Raw genomic sequence first — 13,663 nt, 5'->3', positions numbered from 1 at the left:
CAGCTACAGATAATAAATTTGTCCTTTAGGCTACTTTACACAGAAGCCAATGCATTGATGATTACTGTAATAATCTTTTTTTTAAAGCTCAAAACAATTCCATTACTTTTCCAAAGTTTTGCTTTTCACTAATTCCATGACTTTTCCTGGTATTCCATGACTGTGGGAACCCTGTATTATTTTTTCCAGGTGGGGAGATGAGTTGTGCATGAAACAAGAGCTAATTTTGTGAGTGTACGCGAACAAAAGTGAGACCTGTTGTTGGGGCTGTAATTTTCCACGGATGCCAACAGAGGTCAATAGTAGTCTTATACATATTCCATACATATGCCACGTTCGTGTGCCCTCAAATCACATTTTATTAAATATGCTATTTGCTTTAATTGTCCAAGTATACTGGAGTTCTGACTAATGCTTATTTCCCAATATTGCATTTGAATGACATCAGCAACAAGATACTTTTTTCACATATTGACAAAAATTAAAAAACAGCCCCCCATCAACATGTGAACTCTCCGCAGAGGAATAGAGAGGAGAGGAGAACTCTAAGAGGGAGGGAGGTGAGTGAGGATCCATTAGCAGCCATTAGGACTGCTGTTAGTCAGTGATGAGATCTGCCACAGCACAAACAAACACGCTGACCTTTAGTATGGTCACACTGTGACATTTACACCACAAATTATAGTCCGGCCTGATGAATGAAACGTGTGAAAGAAAGAAAGATAGAGAGAGAGAGAGAGAGAGAGAGAGAGAGAGAGAGAGAGAGAAACAAAAAACAAAGGCAGATGGAAGAAGAGAAGGATGGGATGACAGCAATTAAGTGATGAAGTAATGCGTGGAGGCCACGGGAGAAGAAAAGAATCAGACTAAGTGAGAGGATGGAGATGTGCTAGACTGATAAGACATTATGAGAGGAAATGCAGCAGGTAATGAAATTAGGAGACGGATGGAAAGACAAAGCTGGTGAGTAATGAACAGGGAAAGAAGAGAGCAGATTCAATGTGAGGAGAGGAAATATGTGTACCTTAGTGATGAAGACACTGGTGATGCTCTCAGGATTGTCTCCTTCAGGGTTAGGCGGTCCAAGCAGCTGCTCACCCTCCCCCTTCTCAAAGCTGTACAGGAAGGCTGGATTCAGGATGTGCTGCAGGACCTACAACACACCAAAACACATCTTAAGGTTTTTTATTTACTTCAGTCCCTTTTCTCACATGCACTGCAAACCTAAAATTATCCAGACATCACCAGGAGCAGCTGTATGTAAAAATTTTTGCATCAGCAGGGCTGAGCTATTGAGTGCCAAGCCTGTGTCATGTCCGAATGAGCCCATCGTGTAAATAAGGCAGAAATAAGACAGCGACAACATTGTCTAATTGGAAAGGTGACAAGATTTGGGAAGTTCTGTCAATAAAGGCCAAGGCCAAAGCAAAAATCGCCAGACAAATTCAAGGAACAAGAGACTCTGGTGTTCGTGACCAAATTACGAACTGGCTTTTTGCCCCTTGTTTTTATCTGTTAGCATAATTGCTGGTACCGACGTCAGTTGTTGCCAAAGCAAAGTACAGTATGTTGCAAAAACAGACACGTCTCAAAAAAGTTGTACAGTATGTTGCAAAAACAGACACGTCTCAAAAAAGTTAACTTTCTCCTGATTTGTCTGAAAAAAAATCCCATTTCAGTGTTAGAATGTGAGTCAGTGTATGATTTTAGATAGCATGCCGGCATGATGGAAACAAAAGAGGCGTGACGTTTAACACAACAACATCAACTTTTAGTGTGAAATCTAATATACGTGTCAGCAGTCCTGTCTTAAAAATCTTGTCCTCTGCTCGGAGGGTAAAGAGCCATTGGACCTCATTGTTTCCACTATTTGTGGACATTAACAGCCACAGCTGTTCTTTGAGTCACCTGCTTACTACTAAAAGCGGCTTTTAAAATGTCCCATGATGAATCCCACACATAACACACTGTCATAACGTCACACCCGTCCTGTCCATGGTCCCGTCTTGCTGATTGTCCCTTTCACAAAGACCTTATTTCTTGACCATCCCCTCTGCCAATGAGTGATAACTCCGCCCCCATTCTGTGAAGATACCTTTTATACAGTATGGCGAGGCAGAATAACAGCATAATATTCCTGCCTTAAACAAGCAGTTCATGTAAAATTTAGCCCAATACTGTGACATTTCCCAGCAGAAAACAATTTCTCCTCTTGAGATAATCCTAACCATAACATGTTATCTTAATTAATCCATAAGCACTGAAATCAATAAAATAAATTATTGCTGAGGCAGGGGATGAAAACACAATTACCAAACAGCCTGAAACCTGCGGGGGTTGTTACCAGGTGTCTGCGAGTGAAGACAAAAGCTTGATTAGCTGGTAAAATGCAGAATAACCCCACCACAATACAGCTAACGACTGCATTTATTAAAGAAGCTGCTATCTGTTAATGAACCCCCCGACTCAATCCATCACTGGGGAGGACGGGGCATCGCTCAGCGGAGAACGAGCTGTGGCAGCATATGTTCAGGCTCCTCCATTAGCACATTATTCACACGCACTCTGCACAGCGCACATGCATGGATGATTGACTCTCACACGAACCACCCCCCCGTGAATAAAGACACAAAGAAATGCACAGAGCTCCAGTTTGTTCTTCAGTCTCATCTGTTCCTATTAATTCTGAGTTTCTCCGACATCAATCACTGTGAGATCACAGCGTCTGCCTGTAATGCCATTAGATATTCCTGCAGCCTCTGTGTGTGTATGTGTGTTACAGCACACACACAATACCTCAAGCACGAAGCCCAGATCTCATTCTGCAGGTGTCTTAATTATCTTAAATCCCATTTCAATACCTTTAAACAAATAACAATAGTGTTTGTGTGTATGTTGCAGTGCCACTAAAGGAGGGAGATGGTGCCAACAGGGGCAGACAATATATTATGCCCCCCCACACACACTGGGAATGTGCGCATAATTTGTGGATTTTATTGTGAAGTAGCCACAGGACGTCAGCAATGATAGCTACCACCAGGTGCACTGATTCGTCAGAAGGATATTTTGAGTACTTATTTCTCATTGTTGTCAGTAGATCAGTTTTAGACACAGGTGAAGAGCTGCTGCTGCATGATTTTCAGAGCTATGCATCAATCATTTGATTTTATTTAATTGTTTTTTTTTTGCCTGCTTGGACAAACCAATATAAAGGCAATTTACCCATGTTGACAATGTAATCACACTCTTTGTATTTGATTTGATTACTTGAACTTAAATACATTTTCTTAACAAAAGGAAAACGAGATAAACACAATCATGAGTGATTGTGTATCATGGGGTCCATTTAAATTTAACGTTAGATATGTATGCAGGGGGGAGCCTTCTGTTCGACTCTGCAGTCAACACAACATGACTAAAAGTAACCTGAATAAAATGTTCATACATTTCTTCGTCCATAAAAATGATTTCTGTCTGAGTCATGTCAGATAGATTTTCATCGAGACTTCACAACCTCATCAAAGTCTTTCTGTAACTGTTTTGATTAAGAAAAGGCAGATATTACATACTGTGGACTTAAACTTGCACAGAAAGCACTGAACACAACTGAGATTTTTGTTTTGTTTCCATTTTTTAGATTAAACCCTTGAAAATGTTTTAAACCATTTGTAGAAAGAGTTTGACATGATGCTGACCAGAGTGAACATTTCTTTGTTCATCTTGTATTTTATTGACATTTTTTTTGATTGTACTTGTTTTGAATTTACCCCAGATTGTGAAACATGGTTTGTATTGACAGAGGAAACTTTTTCAAGCACTCTTTTGTATCTTAAATGATGATTTTTTTCTCCACAACCATCAATCTCACCGTTAAGAAGCTGAAAAATAATTGATGCTGTCAATGTTCCAGTATAAGTCTTTTGCAGGCTTGCAAAACATGCTGGTGCTGACTATCTACTGCAGTAACCACTCATGCCACATTAGAAAATAACTGCAAGCATGGCTGTTTCAGCTTCTTCGTTCATAACATTTTTCTTATACATTTCAAACAATATCATGTAATATCATCAGTATTATTCAAGTCGGTTTTTTTTTACGATTACTGTTAATATTATTATTAAAAATTCAATAGGAGAAGTTAAGCATGAAAGGGGCAGAGAGGCGGAATAACATGCAGCAAAGGGCTGCAGCTAAGAGTCTAACCCATAGCCACAGCAGGAAGGACATAGCCTTTGTACATGGGACACCAGCTCTTCAAGGTAAGCTACTGGGCTCCCAATTGAAGTACCTTTTTTAAGATATTCCAGTAATTAAATTTCTGAATGCTAAATTCAGCATGTCAAGCACCTTGTACGCATTCTGATAAAATTTCGTGCTGTTTAGCAAATGCTTGTCATGTTCTGACAATAAATAATAGTTTAAACCACAATTAACTTTCACTCAGGAGCCAAAATCAGCTTTAAAACCTAAATGAAACTATTTATTTCTATTAGCCTGATATTTAATGATTTTGACTGATATGAAAATTTTTAATGTGTCAACAGTTTTAGCCCAGCCATATGTTTGAGTGATGGGATCACTGTGTCTTGTTTACATGTCTATTTGGCACTGTGCACTTCAGATTTTATCTCCCAACATGCATTTTAAAATAAAGTGAAGATGTGAATAACAGGTATTTGTTGGTTCAATTCAACACTACAGTTTGATTTCAGTCTCTCGTGAGAATATGACACTAACACAGCAGGTAGACACATTCTGACACGCTGACAACATAAAAAAAAACAGGATGCAAAACAGACGCGCTGTGCCTCATACATTTCATACACGTTTGTTTGCTTGTCTGCTTGAAATCTGTTCCATGAATAGTAAGACACTTAGAAACAAAAAGGGGTTTTCTGTGAGAACTGTTTGGATAAAACAAAGAGACGATCAAGGAGCAGCATGGGGTCAGTCTGAGACATCACTGATGATTCATTGCTGCTGTCTCTCTCCCACACACCGACTGACTCCTCACTGTGTCTTGCTCACACTTAAAAAGCCTCAGAGGCAGCAACCTGAGTGTACGCGCACGCGCACGCACACACACACACACACACACACACACACACACTTCCCTGCGATATTATGCTTCTGGGAAAATGCTAAAGGCAATTATTTAAATGTCAGACTGCCACACTCATTCTCCTGCTCACTTGTACACCAATCAATACAAACACACTGACACAGACACATCCTCCGTCTGTCTATCTCATCATCTGTCTGTCTCTCTGTCTCACGTGCACAGCGAGCATCTGCTGTGCACCAGAGGAGGACAACTAAGGAAAAAAACAACATGAGCAGATTTCTGATGTCGCTGCTATCTGAAAGACTGAACTATGCTCTGCTAAAAAAAAAATTCAAACGCAGCATTATGGCGTGCAAAGACACATCACAGTAAGCTGAACTGAACCCCCCAAACCCCTTGTCCATATGCCGCTGAGACAACACAAACTGAACATGAGCAAAAGAAGGGCAGCATCACAAACACAAGTGTATGTCCTTGGATTTGGGAGTCTGGGTGCACTTGCCAGCTCCTTGTGTATATGTGTGTATGTGTGTGTGTGTGTGTGTGTGTGTGTGTGTGTGCGTACAGTTGTGTGTTGTTGCCGCACAGTCATTTGGCTCTGTGCTGTAGTGTGCCAGCGATGGCCTTCCCCACTGACCCGTTTGTACTTAACAGCAGTGCTGTGTCTCCTCTGTGCCAGGATGTGCATGGCTATAACAGCAGTGCAAAGTATGTGTCTGTGTGTGTCTGCATGTCTGTGTGTGTCTGTGTCTGTGTGTGTGTGTGTGTGTGTGTGTGTGTGTGTGTGTGTGTGCGCGTGTGCGTGCGAGCTTAATTAAAAAGCAGGCTGAATGATTGTAATGCTTGCAGCAGCAGGTCAGGTAGAGAGGACAGAAGCATCCATGTGTGAGCCTCTGAGGGTCCAGAACCAGACACAATGACCTTCCTGACTCCATCAGACAACTTCTGCTGCAAAACACACCGAACACACGACTCACACAGATCAGGTCCCACACTGAGGGAGCTGACGAGATGTTTAGAGACTTAAGAAACAGGATTTATAATTCATCATTAAGTCTAGCACTGGGCATTTTGGCCAAAAAATAAATTATCCTTTTTTTTCTGAGATGTTAATCTATTTTCCAGCACAACGCAAAAAGTATGAAACATAATTCATGTTTTTTCCCCCAAGTAAGGCTTACATGTGCCCCATAGTTTTAAATCTGCATATTTATTTAAATCTAGAATTTTTTTTTTCTTTAGCAGGCTTTGTAAGAACAAGTAATAACTGCTTTGCTAAAACAAAATAGCTACATGACAACAACGCTGCAAAGTAAGCCCATTAATCCCTCCCACTGAGAGAACTCTTAGAGTGGTGAACTGCTTTTCCTGTTAAACACCCTCAAATATGCATAACCTAGAGTTTATAAACATAAAAAAAAATAAAGAAATACCAGTTTTAGCCATGAAAAGCAGGTAATTATTGGTTGTCATTATCAACACATCATGAATCACTAATACTGGAATTTTTTGCCTGTGTGGTTAATAAAATGGTGTATTATACCTCTCACCATCACTTAAATCACCATTATAAAAGATAGTTTGCAAAACTGTAAAAAAAAAAAAAAAAATCCCTGGGAGTTTCAGGTCTATGTGGCCTGTAATTACATACCTTTGCTTTGAGCTCGTCATTGAAGTGTGGGTCGTTGAACTCGACAAAGCGGAAGAACAGGGCCCGTTTCTGGGCAATGGAGTAGTTCCTGGGAATCTCCTCCTCCATGTACTCCTTCAGAAAGGTCATGTTGCACAGGAAGCGACCTGTGAAGGCCCGCAGCAGCTGGAACAGCAGCTCGATCTCTGAGTAGTTGCGTCTTTTGAGGAAAGAAATGAGTCAGCATCAATGATACTGTATATCACAAGCTTCACTTGTACACTTACACTGAGACTCCAGTTATTTAAAAAGTAAACTTTATCATTAGAAGGCTGAGAGAACACATGCACTCTGAGATGACTGGCTGAAGTGGTCGGGGGTTAATTGCAGGGTCTGAAACAAACATCTGCTAAGTGTTTTTAGCACTGTGCTCAGACAGAGAAGAGAGGGCTCAGAAGGTCATTCATGATTGGAATGCCATTAAATAAGCTTATTTAGAAACTTTTAACACTTTGGTCATTAGATATAGTCCTAACACAAGCTAATAACTCACTAGTACAGTACTCAGAGGGTCACTCACTCTGCTGGAAGGATTGTTAATGTCAGAGTTGGCTCAGAAGCAGTTGTTAGTGAGAGGTCTTATTGTTTTCAGATCACTTTGTGACCCAGATTTTAATATCAAACGTCCATTTTCTTAGTCCAACATTTAGGCAATTTCTATCCCACATGCAATTTGAATAAGTGTACATACTTGCAGTAGCTGAGCAGGCAGAATGCCAGCAGCTTGGGCTCCTTCCAGTTGGTGGCGGCCATGTTGTCTTTGCGGTGTCTCTCCTGGAAGGCCTCGCTGACCCAGACTCTCCTCAGCTGGCTGACCAGTGAGTGCTGCCCTGCCAGCCAGCCCTCGTCATTCTTCACGATGATGCTGATAATCTGAACACAGGATATGATGGAATTACTGAGTGTGTAGTATTCAGATTGGGATAACCGGGGTTACCTTTACACATGTATACTTCTGGCCTGACTAGATGTGGTTGTGTGCAAAAAAAGGGCTCCAAAACATTTTTACCAATGAATTTTCAAAACTTTTCCATACTATTTTACCCCATTTCCATGATTTAACTAAGCAACTTAAAACAGAACAGTGCAATATATTATTAAACACCCATGTCCCAGGCATTTGCAGCCAAGTAAACTGCTAGTGTTTAAGATAACTTCAGTCACTTGTTAGACAACTGGCTGCATACACAGGGCAGACCAGCACATGCAGGTACTTCACAAAACATCAAGGCCATATCCCTTTTTGGGGGGATAGAAATCCAAAGAGTCTGTACAAAGCAATGCAATTTAAGCGAGTCTGGCTGAACAAAGCTGAACTCAGAATAATGTCTCTTATAGAGCACATTATGGATGAAATAACCTGTCTACGTTTAACTTGGACGCTTAGACACCATTATGGCTGTTGAGCTCAAATGAAATTTTGTGTGTAAATGCTTTAAACTATACATGTACTCCATAACATGTTTATTATCCTGTATTTTACTTTCAGCTATGTTATTATTGGTTGTTGTTTTGTATGATTTTATTTTTGTTTTAGCTGGTTTGCAATGCATATTAGTTATTTGTTTGCATATTAATTGCTTTTATTGTCTTTGCTCATGCTCAGCTCACTGAAAATCAGTCTCCCTCAACTGATTTCCTGAGTCTTAATGCCGCGACACACCGAGGGGATGCGAGGTGGTGCGAGGCAGGGTGCTTTATTCTCCCCTAGTTCTCGGATGTCGGCTTGGTGTGTCGCAGCATTTAAATAAACATTTTAGATTATGATTTTAACAAGTTTGTATGCATTTATTCCTTGGTAAACAAATGTTTGTTTTATGGACATGTTTAATACATGTTTTGCAAACTTGCCTGAACCTGAATGTCATACATTACGGCTGATCCCAGTCACATTCCTTTAGCGGTTTCAATGGTCATGTAGTACATCACTTTATTTTTAATTATTAACACATACAACACACTGTAAATGTTAGACATATTTTGGTATTTTTATGAGCATATATTTCAAGACCTGGAAACACATTTTCTGATTTCATAACTTTTCCTGGAATTCAATGACAGTGTGAATCCTAATAAACTGATGATAAATACCTTGATGGCTTGAAACTGCAGGTCCAGTCTGGCCGTAGTGGTGGAGGGAGATCCAGGTCTTACAGTTGCTGCAGTGCCAGCAGGAACCAGCAGAGGAACGAAGCGGTTTGGATTAGAGGCCAACACGTCTCTTAGAGGCTTCGCGTCTTTGTGTTTCAGAAAACTCTGCATGTAAACACATACACAAATCACCAAATTAAACATAATATGTTAACTGCATTGGATCAGCAACTGTTATCTAAAGGAACATAATGCAGAAAATTAAGAATTTACTGGGACTAATCTGTCTCTATTTGGTAGTAACAGGACCGCTGAGTCTGATTATGTCCCTATACTGAGGCGGCAAAATGCAGTTTTAATGGTAAATGTGTTAATAAAGAGACTGAAGGGAGCTCTGCTGACCATGAACATGCGGCTCCACTGAGGGTCGTTCAGCGTCGCCTCCATCATGAACAGCTCCACCGTCTGAGATGGGTGACGTGTCAGGAACTTGATCAGAGGCTCCCTGAACGGACTGCCGGCCTGAGAAAAAGCAAACAAAGATAAGAATGATTTTCCTTTGAGGATCAGTGCTGAATTACAGAGTTTACCACAAAACATCAGATAAAGATCAAACAGGATAAAAAGGTTTATTGCTGGATGGAAGAAATCAATGAGATTATCAATAGATACTTTAAGTATTTATGTAAATTCATCAGGCTTTGCATAGTGCTCCTATAAAATGTCTTAGAGAGGATACAATACATTTTTCCTTATTTTCTCTATATTTAACATTACAATAGGGGATGATCATGTTAAACATTATCAAATTTCAAATAAAAATAAGACAAGCCTATGTAAAAGTAAATGTTCTGAATGCTCTGTTTCCAATGTTTTTATCTACTTTCAAGACAAGCTGACGTCAGCTGTTTACAGATTTCTTAATATGCGGGGTAGATTTTTCATCCGGTTGCCTTTTTTTTTTTAGTACCACAGATAAGCAAACGCACACGGTATAATAATAGAAAAATTTTAACACAATTTTACACCTTGAAAACAGAATATTGCTGCAACCCTAATGTCGGGGTTTGTTTAGAAGATTTTATTAGTGATTTTTCACGGTAGAAAGTGCTGCTATACTTCGTTGCAGTCATTTTCCTGGCTACAATGACGGTACAGAGACAGTGAGATGCCGAAGACCAAGAGGCACCAATCAGAGCAGACAGGGATTTTTCTCAAGGCTGGCTTAAAGAAACAAGAGCTCGGGCAGAGCATTTTTGACAAAGTGAATAGAGGTGTTCTAACACAGACAGGATGACAGGTGAGTCTACAGGTGAGATAGATTAAAACTTTTTTAGGCTTTTTTAATACTGCTTGTTATGAAATTTTAGACCAATGACCAGAAATAAAGAAAAAAATGTAAACTGACATCATTTAATTAGGATTGGGGAAAAGTTTGCCCAATGATGTTTTAAATATGCGGCACTTGATGGCAGTTTTTCTTGGCAATATAGTGTTTTTCACTCTGCATGTGGGATTACACTGCCTTGATTCTCATCTTGCAGAGTCTGAAAAACTTTTTGCACAAAATACACATAGCCTTGTATGCATTGACTTGTACCGGTCAGCCATACTTTGAAATATGGTTAAAAAGCCCATTTTTATTGAATCTGCACTTATCCATGTGGTCCAGGTTACAGTGAAAGCTAGCTAGCAGACAGTGGGTCCTTTGATCTGAGCATTCTAGCCGAAAACACAATAGCGTTGTAGATTAAACTATCCTGATTTGTGAGACATTAATGTGAGATGCATTCAGTAAATTATTGAAGAAAAACAGATATTACCAATTATTCTGAGATTATGCAATGCAATGTCATATAAAAATAAGATTCATAAAATCCTTCCTCCCATGTCTGAGCATTTGTAAGACTCTTGAAAGACTGATTTAAGACATTTTAATACCACTTAGGCCTTATTTTTTAATAAAAAATAATTCCTTTCAAGGAGCTGCAGGAATGCTATATGAGGAAGATAACGTGTTACAGCAGGCAATCATGTTGTGGTAGAGACACAAAATAAAAGTATGAACCTGAAAATGAGCAGAAACACAGGTCCTCTTTAAGTTATTTAGCTTAAGGTCATTTTCCTTAGCTTTTCCATCGCACCAGTTAACTCAGACCAAACTCTAATTTCTAGCTTCTTTCATCTGCATTACACAACTCCGTCGTAACACCGGGTAAAACTACAGTGAATAATAAGAGGAGTTGGAGTAGAGTTGGTGTTGTACCTCTATGAGCATGGCCCTCTCTGTCTTCATGACCACCTCTAGCAGAGGTTTGACCAGAGTCTGAGGAGCAGCTGGGATCAGGTGGAACAGGTTAATGATGGCAGAACAGATCTTCATCTCCTGGAGAAAAAGAGCGGAGGAAAGAAGGGAGTGAATGAAACTTTTGGAGAGGTGACTGAACTAAACACGGGTATTATTTCTGACAGTCTTTGATGGACAGCCACTGTGGAAAGACGAGGACGAATCTCAGGACTGAAAATGCAATCAGTTAACTTCCCACAGAGCAGCACACTTGCATGAGCGTACAGACAAATAAATGACATAAACCGACTTTATCGTTATCTCAGAGGTGCAGAAGTCAAAGGGAAAGGAGGACTGAACATTTCTAAAACAGTCAGAATGTGAGATTAGATGACAGAAACATTTCTGGAGATGACCACAGACACGGACACAGAAATACTGGGCAACTCCACCAGCACCACTACCACAACATCGGTTCAATTCACCAGCACGACATTAGTTCGACTAGATTGAAATCACTGACAGAGTCACCAACAGAGGGCGCAATACCGGGTCACATCTCACCTCAACGCCCTCCAGTGCAGGCTGTACCGGAACGGGAGACAATGATCAGAGTCAGCAGAGCAGTATGTGTGCATGTTTGTGTGGCTGCGTGTTGATGAGACAGGCTGATAATGAAATGAACAGGCAGACAGCAGCAGCGACCTCTGAGAGCGACCTCAGGAACTACTTTTCTCAGCACTCAGTGGAGCGACACAGAATCAATGGCATTTGGAGGGAAAACACTCTTGAGACAGAAGTAAAGAAAGTGACATTTTGTTTCCATATGAGCTCTTTACTCTGCTCTATCCTCTCCTCCTTTCTGTCATGCCTTCAGACCGTCCTGCTCAGTTCTTCCTCCAATTTCTGTCTCTATCAGGTTTGGCTAATTGACCCCACGACCCTGGCTTTATTATGACTGCCAGCTTCGCTGTCAACATGCACAAAGACCACCGGTTGGAGGGAGGGGAAGACAAAGGGCCAATTTGCATCTAATTAAAGACAGCGTTTTGAGATGGGGCAGGATGAACGGGCAGAAAGAGAAGGGCTTTATTTCTATGAGGGAGAGGCAGGCGGCTGGTTTCCCCCCTGCATTCTCTCTCACCTTTTCTCTGCCTTTACAAGGTTATCTGTCGGGGAGATAATGAGGAGACGCAGCGCTGGGCCCACCACCGCCTGCCTGGCGCCTAATTAATCATTGATTGTAATATGGCCACTCACAACTCATCTGGGAGGAGGCCACACTGAGGAGGTGTTGTCTCCATGTGACTGTGGCTTTGTGTGTGTATACATTCTGTGTGTGCTTTGTGTGCCAGCTGTGTTGACCTGCTCTGACAGGCTGCAACTGCTTTAGTGTCAGACTCAAAAAAAAAGATCTAAAGTCAGTAAAAGATACAGGAGACCTCTATATGTTTTACATTTGTCTTAAAAATCTCACTACTGTACAGAGAAAAAGTGTACACTTACGCTGCCATCACTGCGCTGGCCTCCCTTGTGTGTTATTACAACCACCTCCATCCACTTCCTCAGGTGTTGCTGAGAGACACAGAAAAGGAGAGAGAAGATTTAAACAGTGTGTATCTGTCCAGCTCAATGGGCAGAACATGAGATTAGCTAAGACAAAATCTTTGGTCTTATAAATTTTCACCTAATATACAATTTTTCTTGAGTTCAGAACTGGAGAAGCCTTTTGGATAAGAGGTGAAACATCTTTAAGAAACTCAAGGAAGTCCAGTTGCCATTGATTTAGCACATAGAGTCACCATGACCTGGATGAGTGAAGTTCCTCACCAACATTATAGATTATATAATAATATTATATTATAATTTAATTCAAAAAACACACATTAAAATGATGATGTAGTGATTTTTGTGGGGATCTATAATGAGCATGTATGTCTTCAGTAGTTTGTAGAATATGATGTGCGGGCCTGGACCTCTCTGTAGCACGACAACATTTAATTTAATATGGTATTTTGACACATATTTTGCCTTTACAAAATATTGTGAAATTGAAAATTGCAGGTCGTATTGTTATTTTGATCAAAATTTCAGTTAATTGTTCAGCCATAAACGATAACAATTAATATTTTTTAAAATAAAATATATTTTTAAATAAGAGACTAGTAATTTCAAAGAGAAATACAAGAGAGTATACTTCATATGTAAACAGATATTTATATAATATAGAATAATCTACAGTTAAAAGGTCAGTTAAAATGTTTGGTGCTCACGTTGATGCAATGATAAAACTGCATTCTCTGCCTTCAAGATGTTTTGCGTTGAGGAAGAAGACAGTGGTGACTCACCATCATCTGATCACAGAACTTGTCGTTGAAAGAGTTTGGGAACAGACGAGTGACCGAGGTGAGGCGGTTCACCACGTTGAGCGTCAGGCTGCGGTAGTCACCCAGCATCATCAGCAAGGGACGCATGTGAGTGTGGATCTGGTCGACCTCGATGGTGGCACCTTCCAGGAACTAAAACAGAG

The 13,663-nt window shown here is 40.4% G+C and overlaps 1 protein-coding gene across 2 annotated transcripts in view; it reads right to left on the bottom strand.

The window, feature by feature from the left end:
- The window catches only part of trrap (transformation/transcription domain-associated protein), a 103,772-nt gene that overhangs the window by 64,174 nt on the left and 25,935 nt on the right, over positions 1 to 13,663 (bottom strand). For both annotated transcript variants that reach the window (XM_088069803.1, XM_088069804.1), the window contains exons 30-37: positions 13,482 to 13,652; positions 12,640 to 12,708; positions 11,113 to 11,232; positions 9,249 to 9,368; positions 8,847 to 9,011; positions 7,447 to 7,628; positions 6,717 to 6,915; positions 1,025 to 1,153 (exon numbers count right to left, since the gene is read on the bottom strand). In XM_088069803.1, the coding sequence (XP_087925929.1) occupies positions 1,025 to 1,153; positions 6,717 to 6,915; positions 7,447 to 7,628; positions 8,847 to 9,011; positions 9,249 to 9,368; positions 11,113 to 11,232; positions 12,640 to 12,708; positions 13,482 to 13,652 (1,155 nt within the window). The remainder of the gene's footprint in view (positions 1 to 1,024; positions 1,154 to 6,716; positions 6,916 to 7,446; positions 7,629 to 8,846; positions 9,012 to 9,248; positions 9,369 to 11,112; positions 11,233 to 12,639; positions 12,709 to 13,481; positions 13,653 to 13,663) is intronic.

This window comes from Plectropomus leopardus, chromosome 19, assembly GCF_026936395.1.
Source record: "Plectropomus leopardus strain MGB_pleo_1.0 chromosome 19, ASM2693639v1, whole genome shotgun sequence".
Classification (NCBI taxonomy): domain Eukaryota; kingdom Metazoa; phylum Chordata; class Actinopteri; order Perciformes; family Serranidae; genus Plectropomus; species Plectropomus leopardus.
The sequence above is the reverse complement of the archived record's forward strand: the minus strand, read 5'-3'. Positions and strand labels throughout refer to the sequence as shown.